General features: G+C 31.5%; 1 protein-coding gene across 2 annotated transcripts; it reads right to left on the reverse strand.

Moving 5' to 3' along the window:
* Positions 1–10048, reverse strand: LOC130814012 (ABC transporter C family member 14). 2 transcript variants are annotated; one of them, XM_057679981.1, is made up of 12 exons: positions 9841–10048; positions 5441–7612; positions 4564–4884; positions 3769–3855; positions 3052–3678; positions 2801–2965; positions 2391–2685; positions 2071–2285; positions 1228–1533; positions 912–975; positions 583–822; positions 1–477 (listed from the first exon to the last, which is right to left on the reverse strand). In XM_057679981.1, exons 2-12 carry the CDS (start codon positions 7532–7534, stop codon positions 377–379), a joined length of 4515 nt encoding a protein of 1504 aa, XP_057535964.1. In that variant the 5' UTR covers positions 7535–7612; positions 9841–10048; the 3' UTR covers positions 1–376. The 2 variants fall into 2 exon arrangements, with proteins under 2 accessions (XP_057535964.1, XP_057535963.1); XM_057679980.1 differs by having other exon boundaries at positions 9661–10025.
* Between the last annotated feature and the right edge of the window lie 7805 nt (positions 10049–17853).

Raw genomic sequence — 17853 nt, forward strand, 5'->3', positions numbered from 1 at the left:
TTAAGTAATAATCTACTGATACTTTTTTACGATCATCAAAATTTAATTGTTACAATACAATTTTATACCAAAAACACGACAATTATTTTCGGGTTAAGGGATATGAATGTACTTCACTTTTATACTCCCATCCCCCAAAATACACAACAATATTAGTACAAAATGAACTAATGAAGTATGGTCATATACAATAGTTTGCATAGCTATGTACTTAAACTGCTAGTCAAATGATCATGAAGCTCAAAAGCACCAGCGAGATGTATGTAATGTGATCTCATCACTGTAAAGCCTTGATTTCCATCAGACGAAACTTTAGATTCCAACAAATTGGGCACGATGCATCGTTTCGGTATAGAATCAGGTATTACAGTATAGACTACAAACCAGACGAGCGATTTGCATATTCCTGTACCAGTGCTCCAAAAAGTGATGGTCTCTCGAGTAACCTTGCTGGTGAATCAAATTCCCGTGCTTTTCCTGTTGATTGAAAATAAATATCAATAATATGTATCCAAAATGTTATTTGCGCAAAACTAAATTGGTCGAAGTGGGCCCAGTGACGACTGACGACTGTGACTGTACCTGCATCTACAACGAGAACTCTATCGCAGTCCATGACTGTCGGTATCCTGTGCGCAATGCTGATGATTGTGCACGCTGCGAAATCTTCCCTGATGATCTTTTGAATAACAGCATCGGTTTGAGAATCTACGGAAGCAGTTGCTTCGTCCATAAATAGAAGTCGGCTTTTCTTCAACATCACTCGGCCTAAGCACAGAAGTTGTCTTTGACCAACGCTCCAGTTTTCTCCGTTATCAACCACTTTCATATTCCGAAACAAAAAACGTAATCAGAAACTTTAAAAGTATAATTTCTTTTATGAATCTGATTTACTATAATGCTTATTATACCAGGAGCTTCGAGTTTCTCGAGTTTCGAAGCTACAACGTCTTTAAGTTGACAACGGTCAAGGCTCTGTAAGATGTGACAACATATTGTAGTTAGCAAGATGTTAATGAAGAAAGTAGAGGTGTTCAAAACAGACCCGATAATCCGAAATTTACCCGACCTTATAACTGTGCCCGATTTGACCCAACTTCAAAAATGATTCACAATTATGTAAAAAGCAATATGAAAACAAAATCCGATTGAAATCAACCCAATAACCCAAATGAACACCTCTAGAAGAAAGCATTCCTATCGTATCATTCATTTAGTTGATTTTACCTTCCAAATCTCATCCTCTGAGTACTGGCCTGTCGGGTCAATGTTGCTTCGGACAGTGCCTTCAAAAAGAACTGGCTCTTGAGGAATAATCCCAAATCGAGACCGAAGATCATGGAGGCCTAGCATAGAAATGTCAATATTGTCTATGATGATTTTTCCGCCTGTGGGCTCGACAAGCCTGAAGAACACTTGGATAAGAGTCGATTTTCCGCTCCCTGTTCGTCCAACAATACCTATTTTCTCTCCTCCTCTAATGTTTAGTGTAATCCCTTTCAGTACAAGCGGAGTATTGGGCCTATATCTCACCTGAAAACATAATTTACGTTCATCAGAGGAAAGCGGTCACATTTTCTAAACTAGATAAGGATGGTGATCGATTTTTTTTCATATATATTCTATACACTCAATAAGATTAACCCAAAGATTACACGAGCAGCCTGGTATCCATGAGTATGACATGAAATTATGAAGGGTTGACACATTGTGACTTCATTTCCGATTGAAGGAATGGAACATGTTAAGAGTATATAACATTAACTGGGGCCTCAACCATCAGTTTAAGCTTTTGGTTGAGTTGGTTCCTTGACATAGTATCAGAAGGCAGTGTGACAAGAGGTCATGAGTTCGAATCTTATTCACCCATCATTTAAAGTGGAATATTCAGCGCCAAGTATAGGCCTATGTTACATCCACACTTCTAACCCAAAGGGCTCTCGTGTGAGGGGTTGTGTTAGAGTACATAACACATCATGGGGCCTTAATCATCAGCTTAATCTTTTGATTGAGTTGGTTCTTTGACAGAACACCGAAACAAAAAAAAAAAAAAAAAAAAAAACGACTAACCTGCAAGTCCTTAAGCTCAACATTGCCTTGGGTTGGCCAATTCGGAGGAGGAGCGCATTCCTCGAGAGTCCACGCAGCTTCAGATGGGATTCGGGTAAACTGCTTTATCCTCTCTACGGAAACCATTCTATTTTCAACAAAGCAACTGGTATACATTGCCCAGAATAGCACAGAGTTGAGGGACAGCCCATACGACAACGACAAACCAACATTCTCTAGAACACACAGTTAGAGTCGAGATCAGCTTAATCTATATGTATCGCGATTTTAGCCTAAAATAAACTTATAAAAGTAAGTATTACACAAGTTCGGAAAAAAACCTGGTTTGATGATGTTGCTAGGCAAAAGAATCATGAATAAAGCCGATGCACATAGAAGCAAGCTACCAAGCAGTTCCAAACGAAAACCTAACCATTCATTTGATCCATTGTTGTGAAAATCCAAACACAAATTCGCATTCACCCGCTTCACATTTTCTTGAATAAATTTATCTTGCTTTCCGAAACAACGTATTGTCATGAATCCTGAAATGCTTTCCGAGAAGTGATGGATAACGGGCGCTTTCGTGATTGAGTCAAGGCGAGTCAATTCACGTGATGTTGCAAGATAATATGCCTACAAAAATAATTAAAAAAAAAAAACTCATAAACTCAAATATGAGCTAGGCAAATGGAATTTCTTTTAGCACTAGTAGAAAAAAAAAGGATCAAACGAGAGAACCGATTCTTACCCTGTACCACAAATTCAGCCATCCTAGAGGAATTAAGAGGAACACAGTCGGCCAAGCATACTGACAAGTGATAATGATGATGCTAAGTAGCGTGATGTACATAGCAATAGTAAGATTTAGGACGAAAGGCACGAGAATATCGACATTTGTCTGATCACTGGACGCCTGAAAGCAAAGCGTTGTTCACATCAGTATTAATAACTTGGACGAGCAACACACAATTCCGAAAAAGAAGCATAAATAAAGCTCACCCTGCTTAAAATTCTTCCGGAAGGAGTAGTATCGAAAAATGACATGGGGGCATGTAGGATACTATGAAGAATCCGAGAAAAGAAAATTTGAGCTGTCTTTAAACCGAAGTACGTAACAAAGAAGGATCGTATGACCACTAACACAACAGAAACAGCGGCAAGAATAGAATAGATGATAATAAAGAAAGAAGGACTGAAGAACGAGGCACGTTCTCCAGCAGTTTCGTAAGCCAGCCAATAATCACCGGCCATTATAGATGATTGCCACAACAAAGAGAACGATAAAGCAGCAATTACGCCCCACCATCCAAAAGCCTCGGTGCAGTAGTCTTTGTAAACTTGTAAACTAACTTTCCCGGTTTCTTTTTCCTCCTCTTTTATGAGCTTAGCGTCTCCCTTTCCCGATTTTTGTCTTGTCAAAGAACCACTCACGCCATTACCTTCGTTGTGATTTCCTCGAGGAGATTTATGTTGCCGTGGTGAATCTGCGGGAAGCTCAGAGTTGCTGCCTGCTTCGACAAGCTCCATAGATGTCTCGTGGGCAGCTACGAGTGCATTGAAATCTGTGCCTGATTTTAAAAGGTCGTTGTATCTTCCTGCTTGTACAATCATACCATCTCTCATCACCTGATCATGCAACACATTAAATTTCATCATTGAAAAGCTAGATTTGGTGCAATTTGACCTTGAAAAGCGAGTACAGATACAAAATCTCACCATGATACGGTCTACATTGTGCAAAAAGTCTACTTGATGGGTCACAAGTATGATTGTTTTGTCTTTAAGAGCTCCTCTTACACATTCCTGCAACGAAAGAAAGAAAAAGCTCAATACTTCCGATTTCAAAACTATTATAAAAAGCCAAAAACCTGCTAAACGAAACCTCAATGGCTGTTCCGTCAACAAAATGGAAAGAAAAGTATACCACTCATAATGATTGTAGAAATGTGGAGTACTTTCAACACAGTTCAAATTCTATCAACTTTGACAAAAACAAGAGCAACAATTTATTTTAGGAAAAATTGTTGAAAATAATCCAACCTTTCACTTATTCGCTATGAATAATCCCACCGATTGATAATTTTCCAATAATCTCATTTTTAATATGCATTTACTCCCAACATACCCGATGTGAGAAAGGAGGGGTGGGGTTGTGGTGGTTCTAGGGGTGGGGCAGTGGCGGATTCAATCAATGGGTATGCTGGGAGTAAATACATAGCACAATTTGGATCATTATATAAAAATCTAAAGGTGGGATTATTCGCAGCGGAAGAGTGAAAGGTTGGTTATTCTCGACAATTTTTCCTTTATTTTAATATTGATATCGATACATTCACAAACTCAAATATCAAAACTCGACTCTTGTATCTCAACCTCGACCTGGTAGACACTTGGTGGTATCCAACACATACCCTTCTGTTAAGACTTGACATTAGAAGTAACTACGAACAATTGCAATACGAAAAAAAAATTCAAGGGAAAAAAACATTACTAAGTCAAAATATCACTAACCTTAAACAATTCTGTTCCAGTATGAGCATCAACAGCACTAAATACGTCATCTAGCAGATAAATATCACAGTCCTGATAAACAGCTCTAGCAAGCTGTATTCGTTGCTTTTGACCCCCGCTAAGATTGATGCCACGCTCTCCAATCTCAGTCTGATCTCCGAATTCCATCATTTCCAAATCCTTTTCCAAGCAGCAAACCTTCACTACATGTCTGTATTTCTCTCTGTTCATGGGCAAACCAAACAGGATATTCTCTTCAATGGTTCCATTCTGTATCCATGACGTTTGTGCTACATATGCTGTCGTTCCGCAAACTCTTACCTGCAGGAGAGGAATGTCATCATTTATTATAGAGCAGCCAGGGGAGAATCCAAATCCAGGTCATTCAATAAAAAAGTCCTATTAATATTATATTGTGTAGCATATAACACAAAAGAATGGCATCCGATTTGGTTCAACCCACAAGCATAAATGAGTGTTCGGCTCACCCTATACTAATATGTTAGATTTGCACTGGATTAGCGATGTTTTGTTACGCCTTTGTATATAGATAATAGACCATAAAGCAAAAACAAAAAGTAGTATTATAAACCTCACTTTAAAGAAGACATGATGCTTAACAACAAGAAACACTCATTCTTTATTGAGGTCATTTCACCATGAGACAACTTCAATTGGGTCAGCCAAAACTTTTTTTTTTAAAACAAAAATTGCTTTCTATACAAGGGTGAATTTAGATTTTATTGTTTTTTTATGTTTTTTTCTTTTTACTAATGGTCTGCTTATTAGGTCCGTCTCATGGTGAGACGGTCTCATACAAGACTTGCTAAACAAGAAATAGTGCTGGGAAAACTAAGACAAGAAAATATGTTTATACCTTTCCTCTGATCTTGTGCATCTCACCGAGGATTGAAGCAAGCAAAGACGACTTTCCAGATCCTACAGTACCGACAATAGCGGCAAGTTGCCCTTTCTTTATGTCAATGTTTATATCTTTGAGTACCTCCTCGCCACCCTCATCATCCCAACTAAAGACACCATCTTCTACCTGTATGGCAGTCACACCGTCACAACCATCAACTCGCTCCACCAACTCATGAGCCAGTTCCTTACTCAGCATGAAATCGTCTAGCCTTTTGAGTGAAATCATAGCCTGTGAAATCGATATCATAGACTGAGGGAAAGTCCGGATTGGCTCTTGCAACATCTTAAAAATGGTTGTAGTAGTGAATACTTTCCCCGCATCAAGCGGGACCCCCAAAAGGATGGCTGTGCCGAATGTGAGACTTGATATCACAATAGGAGTAGACCACATAACCACAATATTTCCTGCTATGGAGAAGAGGAACTTAGATAACCAACTATATTCTGAATCCCGAAACGATTGTATCCTCTTGTTGAAATGTTCTTCCCATGCTTGGAACTTGATAACCCGCATATAGTTAAGCATTTCGTTAGTCGCCTTCATTCGAGAGTCACGGTTTGTCATCAAATTGAACTGAAATCTGTTATTTCTCTTCGTGCCAAAGAAAACAAACAACAAAACCACAACGATTCCTACCAACGCGGTGAGTGTGGCCCATCTGAGATAGTTGTAGAGAAGTAGCAACGCTACAGAAAGTTGCAAAGGCATCAGCCAGATAGCATGTAGCTGGAGCATCATATCAGAAAGTTGCTGAGCATCAACAGCCATATAATTCACAATTTGTCCAACCCCATGAGCCTGCCTAGCGGAGCACGTTAACTTTAGCCCTTTCTTATACAAGTTGGTGATAAGGGTCGAACGAATTAACATCCCGAGCTTTTGAGAATTGAAATTGAATTGATGGGAAGTCAATACCTCTATCGACTTCGCAACGAGAAGAATGAGAACGAGGTAATACCCTTCATAGGGAGAGCTTCTCACACCCGAAGTGAAATCCACAAATTTTTGAAGAAGAACAGGACCGACATACATGACGCAAACTCGAATTACAGCTAATATAGCAGTGAACAAAACTTCCCTCCAAAAACACCTAAGAAGAGTAGTCCTAACCGGGTTTTTACACTTTTCATGCGGCTTAGGCCATTTGGATTCGAAGAGATCGGACATTATTTTAGCTCGGTGTTGAGGTGAAAGGGACGGTACGTCGTTTAACGTAAGAGGAGATTTGTATCCTTTACTAAGTAAAGGGTTCAACCACAACCAAAAGGTCTTTGATACTAACGACGCATTTGCAAAACCACTAACATTGGATTTCTCCAAAAGTGGCTCACTCAATGAATTCCCATTATCAATCAATGAGTTTCCATTAGCATGTCTTGCTACCATTATGCCCGTTGACCCTTTAATCCCAACCACAAGAAGAACAATTGCAAGTACAAAAGAAATGAAGGAAACTACATCCTCTACCCTTGAATAATCATACCCAACAAGTTCATTGTTCGAAATCAAACGAATTAAGGCGGAAACAACAAACAAGGCATAGGTTAAGAAGCTAAAAATCCAATACACTCTAAGTGATGAATGATGTTTAGTAACCTCAAACCTCTTTTCATGGGCAATTAAGATCACTATTGCAACATAAGTTAGCACTTGAACAATCCCAAATGTTCCATCCACAAGTTTCCATGAAAACTCATTAGTTTTACTATTAAATACTAAGATTGCAATGAGCAAATATATAAAAGCAAACAAAATTGATGAAATGAGGGATAGTTTATACCAAACATTTGTTTGCACTCGAACACGATTCGATGTTGTAGGATTCTTCAAAATACTTGATTCTTGAGGTTTCCCCAAGATAACCTTAGAGATGAATTGGTATAACAAGATGCCAATAAGCACAATCAAGAAGATGGTATCAATAGAAGTAAGCAAAACTCTTTGAGGACATGGAGACAAAAATATAAATTTTGCCCATTGGACTATGGATGAAGATGAATTTGGGATTGAACATGAAAGAGAAGTTATCCAAGAATTGGAAGACATTTTTTATGTTCTTCACAAGGTTGCTACCAAGCCCACCACAACTTCTCTTCTCATTTATCAATGTATACTCCAAACACCCTGAAAAATTAAGTATTGCAAAACCATTAATACTCAAACCACACAAGTCAACAATCATATAAAATTAAAAATTAAAAAAAAAAACATTTTTTCTTTATTAAGAAAATACTAGTTACATATTGTAATACTCTATTATTCCAAAATCCCATAAAGTATGTCACATCCATTAAAAAATACTATTATACTATTACTACATGACAAAAAGATGATTAGTAGTCATAGTAGACTCAAATCAAGTTGTGAAAAAAATTGGAAATTACAGTTTTGACAAAAGAACATAATATTCAAGCTAAAGGGTGACCCTACACTTTTGGAAAAAGATTTGTTCAACCTAAAGGGAGTACATCTACGAGTAAAGTCCCTTTAAGACATAGAGTATAGACCATAAAAAGTTGATAATACATAACTACAACAATGTCAATACAAAATACTCTCCGTTCTTTTTTTATCTTTCATTTTGAGTTTTTCATCCATATTAAGGAAGATAAAATCTTTGAATTGTAATGGGCATTATTTTAATTAAATAGTAGTGTGAAATAATGATTGTATTGAAAGTATGAGGTTGTAGTGGGCATTATTTTAATTAAATAGTAGTGTGAAGTAATGACTGTATTGAAAGTATGAGAGAGAAAATAATTATAAATAAAAGAAAAGGAGTACATACAATAAAAGAAAAGGGGTACATTATAAGAAAAGAGGTGTTTTAAGGGGTAAAAATGAGATATAAACTTTCTAAAAATAAAAAGTATTTTAAAGTGCAAGAACTTTTAAAACTATCTGTTATAGTAATGTGGAAAATAAAAAAAACGGAGTAAAATAAAAAAAGAACGGAGGGAGTACCTTTTTTATTTGTTTTTCTATTGTCATTTAGCCTTTTGATTGGTAAAGCAGCTAACATATAGTTTTGTTAAATGCTTCTAAGTTAAAAAATTTTATTTTACGTTAAATCTAAAAAGGTATTCTTATGTTTTTTAACTTTTCACATTTTGTTTCCATTTTTTCTCTAATGAACACCAATTAATTTTTATAAAATTTATTTTTAAACGACTTAATAAGCCAATAACAAAAAATTTAATGCGGTATGCTGGTCAAACAAGTCAATTAAATTAGCCGATTAACCAATTTTCAAACAACCCATCAATCCCAAATTAATAGATTCAACAAAAGTTATTTGCTTTGCATGAAATAAGAGTAAAAACACTTGTGGGGTAGATGCCCACCAATTTAGCGACTTGTAGAAAAAGTGAAGTTTTTCCAAAACAGACAGCTTTCATTTTTTGATTTCTTCCTACTTTTATGAATAAGTAATTATTAACTTTTATGAATAAGTAATTATTACAAGTATTTTTAGAAAATATTGAAGGCAACAAGAAAATTTGCCAATAGTAGTCATAAATGATTGAATGAAAGAAGGATCATGAATCAATAGGCTCACCGCTCACCAAACTACATGTGGGTGAATGAAATCTTGCAGTAATTATTGACATATGATTCTTTGATATTTTATAGTAACCCAAGCAAACATACTTTAAACAATAATAAAAATTAATATTATTAATTAAAAATATAATTTAAAAAAAATAAGGTGATTGGAAATTGTTGACTTGGGTACAGAGGAAAATAAAAATAAAGCGCCGCCTAAAAAGAAAAAAAAAATGAAGAACAGGCAGTAAGAACTTACAGAAGTTATGGTAGATTCAAGATTGAGAGGAAAAATTACAAGTAAATTAAACAAACAAATTGGGTATTAGGGAAAGTTCTACTTAATCACTTGAAAATTTTGTTTGAATAAGAGATTAGATGATCAAGAATTCCATAAAAAAAAAAAAAAAAAAAAAAAAAAAAACACTAATTTTAATGAAATGTGAAGAAAAAGAAGTAATTTTGAATAAAAATTTGAACTTTTGCAAAATTGCAGGGTGTAACTTATAAAAAAGTGAAGGAAATTAAACAAATTTAAAGAAAAGAAAGGTTGAACATAATTAATGCATAACAAATTTGGAAGTACTAAGAAAAGCAAAAATGGAAACAAATAAAAAATTACTTACTTGTGATAAATAATCTTAGAATTAGTAGGTAGCAATTGGATGAACATAAAATTAGAAGAATATGACTTATGAGGATTGGATTAAGGGGTAATGCACAAGTATTTATTTATGGGTAGTATTTGTGATTAGAAATTAAATAAATCAAGTGAAAATTGCGTGGATAATATAAGAGATGGTCACCTTTTAATTGGGCATGATAATCAATGTTTTCATGGGTTGTATTTCTAAGGATTGTGCCCACTATTGGCTTTCAAATTGATATAGAAGTCCTCAACTCATTTTCTATTCTTTAGCCAATCATCGAATAAAAATAATTTATTTATGTCGAGTTTGCTGCTAAAGGAATATGTTGGCTAATTTGGATTTTTGTTTAGTTTTTTTTCGAAAAAATATAAAAATGTTAATAAGTTGGTATCAGAGCTTTATATGTTATTGGCTCTTTATAACTAAATATTTTATCGAAAACCAATAGCTACAAGACCTTTAATTGAATATTCATATGTTTGTAACTATTTTAGTAACCTAAAAAAAAAAAAAAAAAAAAAAACTTTTAAGAACACCACATGTTAGTGTTGAAATGTTTTTGTTCCCCATGAGTAAATTTTCCCACATCAAAGAAAAAAGAGAGAATATTATTTTATAAAATTGAAAAGTAACTCTTATATTACTACCGTTTTGATTTTAATAGTGAACATTCTTTGGGCTTATGAATAAGCGACTTTGTCTTCTCTCTATTTAAGTTACTTAGGCTCGGTATTTAAAAATAAAAAGAGAATATTAAGTCTAAAAATATTACATCATATCCCAATTAGACTATTACATATTATTTCGCATTCCAATTTCAAAATGTACGTAAGCAATTACAAAAAGTAGGACAATCAATAATGTTTATACAAAAAGGGTTAGCTAATTTTCTTGAATATAATATGGTGAAGGTTTTGTATGAAATAGGTTTAAATATTTTAGTGTGTATTAATTATAAAAGGTACAAAAATAATGTTTTTTATTTGAGAAATTTTTCAATTGACAAGTATAATCAGGTAAAGAGGACATTTGGCAAAATAACTTATTGAGTAATTTTAACTTATCGTGATATAAATAGAGAGTAGGATGGTTAAATCAGTTAATGCTGATGTTTGATGAACTAGTAGGTTGAAACAACTTACTGATATAAATAAGTTGTTTTTGAACAAGCTGTTCATAGCAGCGGATTCAAAATAAAAAATCAACCATTGTAATCAACTATCAGCTTTCAACTAGCAACCATTCATTGTTATTTTTGAGTTAGTGTATGCTAAAATAGGGTCGGCTAGACTTAGTCCATATAAGACTTTTGTATGGTTGTGTTTTTGAGCCCCTAAATCCTAATGACTTTTTTTTAAAAAAAAAAATCCTAATGACCTTTATTGGTATAGATGTTTGCTTTTTAATTAAGTATAAAATAATTAACAAACGTTTTGTTTAGTTAATAAAGGCACTAATGTTGCATAAAGGTGGTTTTATATATCAAATTTGCTCTTATTTAATATCTTATCGATATAGGAACTATATATGATTCAACTTTTTTATTATTTTCTACTTGTCTTAATATGTTATTTTAATAAAAATCCTGCATGAATTCACCTTTTATATCATTTTGTTCAATTGTATCATATCATAACCATCATATAAATAATAATAATAATAATAATAATAAATACTCCGTAGAAGTAATTGATTAAATCGTTAGAAAATGTTAAATGTTATTTATGATATCATGATAGACATAAGTGTCAACATTTGCCAAAAAATAAACAAAAACATCATTAATTAATAATGATTTAATACTTGAACCAAAACATGTAATCTATTTGTATAGATTTATTATAACACATACCAAAATTAAAATATGTTGTATTTGATTGATTTATAAAAGTCATTTAATTAGCAAATAAAAATTTATTTGTGTAAAAATTTTAATTATAATATTCACATGTTTTTCAATTGTCTTAGCATATGTAACAGTTAAAAAAAATTATCATAATTATATATGATCAAGATGAAAAAATTAATTCATAAATAATTGAAAGTACTAAATTAGAAAAATTTGGTGTGAATTAATTAATAAATCATTTACACTCAAATAGATCAATTTAATTTGGGCCAAATAAACTCAATTAATATTCCCATTCTAGCAAAAGATTTACAAAATACATTATAAAAGACAAAGCGACTAATTTTGATTTGTCAATTAAGTAAAAAGAGAAAGCCTTAATAAATAATGGTGATTTGTAAAGTTAGTTGATTATTTTTACGTGATAGAATTTAATAGGGTGAAAGTTTTATGTTTAAAATTTATCTTCTTTATTTTATTTATTATTATTATTATTATTATTATTATTATTATTATTATTTTTTGTGATTTACAAATAGCAACCATAAGTCTTTACAACAGCTCACGTGATGTACGTTTGTGGGTCCTTTTTTGTTTTTCTTTTGTTATCTTGAGGAATACGAGTAATATATTTTCTCCATTTTTACATTTACTCCATTACTTTTTAATAGCATTAAAAATTAATATTAAATATGATTATATTTGGTAAAAAATAATTATATAAAATTTACTTTGTTCTCATTTTTTTCTCTTTAACGTTATTTTTCTTTTATTTATTTTCAATAATCAATCAAGATTATTTTAATCGTTTTCTCAATAATATTTTCTTTTGTTTATTTTTGTGCATTGCAAACATGTAACAAGAAATATAGAGCGAAAAATGGAGATACTAGGTAGGAAGAATCTAACATTATTTCTGTTACAACATGTACTACTTTACTAAGTTAAAAGTCATGGGATTCATTTTTTTTGTCCCGCTCCCCTAATATTCCTCTTTTTTAGGTCTAACTTATACTTTTAAAAAATATAAATATAAATATAAATATAGATGGGTCGAATATAAACCTATCTTGAAATTAGTTTATTCAACAAGTCTTTTTAAGTTGGTTATACTATATTCATGTTTTTGAATTTACTTCACAATATTAACAAAACTTTCAATTTATCTTATTTAGCAAAGATAAAGAAAAAAAATTAGATTATGTATAGTATTATTTTATTTTCCTCTATCAGATAAAAATATATGTGAATGCAAATTAAAGAAAAAGAGTGGACCATCATTATCATCAATCCAATATTCCGTTTGAAAATAAGGTCTGACTGAGGGAAAATGACGGACAATTCATACCCGTACTTCCTTGGGAAGGAGTACTAGAGGAAAACGGTCAATTTTACCCCCACAAGATAAGAGTCGTGCATAGTAAATAGATCAGACTAAGATTAATTAGGATGACATTTATAATATAATATAGGGAATATTAATATTAATATATTATGATGATGTTAGGGTAGATAAGAAATAAGAAGCTGCTGAGAAAATGGGTGAATAATTTTCCATTTCAATTGCCATAACAATGGACAGTATAAGTTGATGCAAATTAATTAAAGTCCAAACAGAAAAATCTAATTTTGATTTAATTGATAGACAAGTCTCCAAAGACTCCACTTTTTGAATAGACCAAGTAAGAGACGTCGTTAAACTTATTTACTCTCAGATTACAATATTAATAATTATTACAGTCTTATTAGTATTGAAAAATTAATAATAATTTTTAAATATGTGTATATAATTGAAAATAAGAGAATATGTATCAATTAAAATTTTAAAAAATAGTAAATATATTATCTAAAAATATAAATTTTACAAAATTTAAAGGACGGATTAAAATAAAAAAAGTGATAATATCTTAGTGACTCCATAAGAATAGTTATATTCTTTATGGGTGCTCATTGCTATCTATAATTGTCATATCTCATATTCATTAAGAGTATTTGTTTGCATTATCTACTTTTTGTTGGTCATGGACCCTATTGACTACTAGACTATCAGGGCGAAATAAAAATTAATAAATTTTATGAAGGCCTCGTGTAATTTTAAAAATTATGGTATTTTTTTAATAATTTTATATCTTTTAATAATTAACATATACATTAATTTAAAATTAAGATCTTTAATTTTTCAAGGCTTTGTACGATCTAACATGTTTAACATGCTCAAAACCTCCCCCTGACTAATAGTTTGAGTATTATTGTCAAAATTTATAGGTAAATTATGAATATTAAGATGAATCAGACAATCACCTCTTACTTTGAATGTATATTAAACTAACTCAATAGACTTTTGAATTAAAAGATGATTACATAAGTTATTATTTAAGCAGACTCAAATTTAGATTTTTTTTGCTCACTCCTATAAAGCTAAGATAATCATTTTAAAAATATAATAATATTCTCTTCTACATTTGAGTTTGCACCAAATGAGTCCAAAAGTTTTTATATTTTTGTGTCATATGCAGGTGTAAAAGTTATTCAGATAAAATTATAAATCACATAAATCGAAATTGAAAAAAAATTTTAATTTGGACTTTTTATAAATTGGCTTGGATTTGAATTATGAATTTCTAAACCTAAATATAAAAAAGGTATTACTAATTGAAACAAGAAACAAGAACAAATAAAGCTTAACAATCAAACAAACTTTAAAAGAAATAGAATTATAAATTTGTAAAATTATATTAAAAAAATCCATTTTGCACAAAATACTAGGTGTAGTTGAACGTTTTGTGCGACTGAAATCAATTTTCATCTTTTAAAAAATTCAATTTTAATTTATCTTAAATTGTCATTTGCGTAGTGAATTCCTTGTTTCAAGGCTTCGAATTGAAAAACTTTTGAAACTAAATTTTTGTAATTTTTAGGAAATATAATATTGTAGAGTGGTATGAGGATATTCACGAATCAAAAGGATAATAGATTAAATGACAATTTTCTTAATTTATTTAAAAAGTGACAGCTCAATAAAAAAAAGTGACAACATTTTAAAAAACCGGGTTTAATTGATTCACCAACAAAGCAAATTTGGCAAAATTATTTTAAAACTATAGTCAAGTTACCAATTTTAAAACTAGTCAATTAAAACCATAAACGAAAAAGACTAAAGGATTGACCATAAGGTTGGTTATTTACTTTAAAACTATAGTCAAGTTATAATCTTAAATATAATAAGATAACAAAGTTGAATATTCCTCCTACAAATTGTAACAAGTATAATAATACTCTCTTCAATGGTGTAATTTTGATTTTTTAATACTATTTATCGATTATTTTTAATTTATATTTTATTATTAAATAAAATATTAAATATAATTATGTGAAATCTTGTTTGATTTATCTTAATCTAAATTTTATTAACATAAATTTTTTATATTTCTTCCGTTCTACTATATTTGCTATATCTGACTTTTTACGCAATTTAATGTGTTATTTGATCATATATATTGAACTATACACATTAAAAAATTATAAAAAGTTAATATTATGAAGCATGCGACCAAACGATTCAAACTAGATATCACTTGACTATATTTTCACTTACACATTAGCCGTAATATATAAAATAAGCTTGAACGCTGAATAGTGTCAATAATTATAATGCAGCGAGTATTTCAAAATGAAGGGAGTACCATTTAATTGTGTTCAATTAGATATATTTAGAAATGAATTAATGTACTGGTTATAGCGTAAGATCAGATGGACTGTTTATATGGGCTCGTCTTACACTGAAACGATATCATACAAGTCATTGTTTGCGTCACGAATGAGGTCATGTTATCCCTGTCCGCTCGTCGTTTTCTTATTGTTTTTTACCAACCATAAGTAAATTATTAGCACGTATTTTCATGCATCAAGATTATGATTGACAATACATGGTCCTTTGTTCACCTCTTTTTCACGATCGATAATCGTGCCAAAATTTTAAAAATTATGATTAATTTTCCAAAATACCGTCCATATAGGATAGATTGAAAAACTTTTTTTTTTAAATGTAAAGACGCTACTTGAAAAGCAATTTTAAATTGAAATTCAAAGCAAACCGCTATGTGAAGTGGCGGTTAGCAATTCCACAAAAATTAAAACATGAGACAAAACTAAAACGCCATTTGAAATGGTGATTTATTAATATATAAAAAAATACTCCATATTACTAATAAATCGCCATTTGAAGTGGCTGTTTTATATCTTCATAAATTGTTGCCTGCTGCCTGCTACTTCACGTTACATTTCCTTGTTTCTTCCCCATCCTCTTGTCGACAATACAAAAAAAAAGAAATTTTCACCCTTTATCACTCAGATACTTACTCATTTACTTTAAATTGTCTTTATTGTGTTTTTACTTCTTGGTTACTTCCTCATTTCATCATCAATTTAAGGTAAAACATTAACCCTATTAACGTCTTGAGTCAGACAGGGTATGATTACCTCATCCCGACTCCTCCTATTGACGCAGATGCTAACTTGGTAGCATTCTCCACTCTTCCCCATCCAATCCAGACATACCAATGTGGTAGTCGACGATGAGCTCCTGTTCTTGACGTCATCTTGGAGGCTGATGAGTCCACATCGACCTCCTCCACTAGTGCGCGTAGCAAACGAGGTCGGGGACGCTAGTTTATTGAACTTTGTATCATTTTGGATGATTATATATATATATATATATATATATATGTTAAAGGGGTTTAATTGTACTTAAATTTAAAAAGGGCTTTAACTGTGCACGATTTTTAAAAAAAATTGTTACCAGACAAAATCTTTGAATCAGATGACGGTTCACAAAAAAAAATCCCGCAAAACCGCCACTTTAAATGGCGGTTCTATTCATTAACCCAAAACAAAAAAAAGAAAGAAAACAAGCATTGTAAACCGCCACATGGAGTGGCGTTTTGTGTTTCAAGCAAAACCGCTATCTTAAGTAGCGGTTCATAAGTGTAGATTTTTGAAAAAAAAATGTCCATCCTATGTGGACGGTAGATGGGGAATTAAGTTTCCCTTTGAAGTAAAATTGGAATTTTTTCCCTAATTTCTTTATTTTAGGAAAAGCATTGAAAATATAAAAGGAAAAAATATTGGGGGATCATATATGGCAAATTAAAAGGGACCTAGAGGGTTTATGATTTATTTAACTCATCTTATATAAGATCATCTCACCACGAGATGGTTTCGTATGAATTGTTTATTTCTCTAATTGATCACGTTAAGTGATCACTTTGATATACTTAATGTAATGGATAAGTTCAATAGATATAGTTTGGCCATGAGACCTTTTTATTTAAGAAATATTGCAATATAAATTTTGTTATACTTTTCGTGTGGCTTTGTTTTTAGTCATTTAAAGGCCTCAGAGCGCAAGATAAAAAATCCTTAAAAATTTAAAGCATAATGAAAAAAATAACTCACTTTTTATTTTTATTATCGATATATTTAATAACTTTATAAAAAAGTACTAATATTTATTGGAACCTAAAACCTTTGAGGCCCTGATTGTTACCCGTTGACCCTTATTAATCTACGGACATAGATTTTACATAATTTTAAAAATTTTAATTATGATTATATGATAAAATTTGTATTTTATGAGAAAATGAAAGTAATGTGTGTATAGCCTAATTTACAATTAATGTTTTAAAGTGACTACTTATAATTATAAAGTGATTGATTAGAGAAATATGTTAATTATATGAGCTCGTCTCATAGTGAAACAGTTATATATAAGACTTGCTGAATCCACCAATGTGTGATGATGATGAACTGATTATAAGCCAGAAGCCCAAAATCTGTGTTTTCTTGGCCCATAGTTTGGGCCACATTTATTTCAACCCAAACATATATAAAAAAATCTGTATTGGAGAAACGACACTTATTTTGGGCACAAATTCTTATATGAGAAGTTCTCACCGTGAGTCATATTTTATATTTGGTTTAAATAGCCTAATAATAGAAATTTTTAACTTATGAGCTTCTTGTTTTGAGGTCGTCTCACCGTAAAACGGTCTCATACAAAACGTGCTGTTTTTTGAGATACACTTTACCCTTTGAATGATTATAGTTTGGCCATCAATTTTTTAATTGTAAATAAAATTTGCGCAATAAATTTTTTTATGAGACGATTTTATTGTAAGATGAGTCTTATTTATGAGTTAAATAACCAAATAACACAAATTAATAGATATGAACTTTTTATTTTGAGATCGTATCAACGAGAAACGTTATTTGACAAGAATAACTCTTAAGGGAAAGAGGTTTAAACTTTCCATCGTATGTTG

Source organism: Amaranthus tricolor, chromosome 5 (assembly GCF_026212465.1).
Source record: "Amaranthus tricolor cultivar Red isolate AtriRed21 chromosome 5, ASM2621246v1, whole genome shotgun sequence".
Lineage (NCBI taxonomy): Eukaryota > Viridiplantae > Streptophyta > Magnoliopsida > Caryophyllales > Amaranthaceae > Amaranthus > Amaranthus tricolor.

Coding starts and splice junctions, on each gene's coding strand:
- LOC130814012 (XM_057679981.1), bottom strand. CDS start 7,534: ATGTCTTCCAATTCTTGGATAACTTCTCTTTCATGTTCAATCCCAAAT. Junction 976..1,227: donor CAGAGGATGAGATTTGGAAG/GTAAAATCAACT, acceptor CACATCTTACAG/AGCCTTGACCGTTGTCAACT. Junction 478..582: donor AGTTCTCGTTGTAGATGCAG/GTACAGTCACAG, acceptor TTCAATCAACAG/GAAAAGCACGGGAATTTGAT.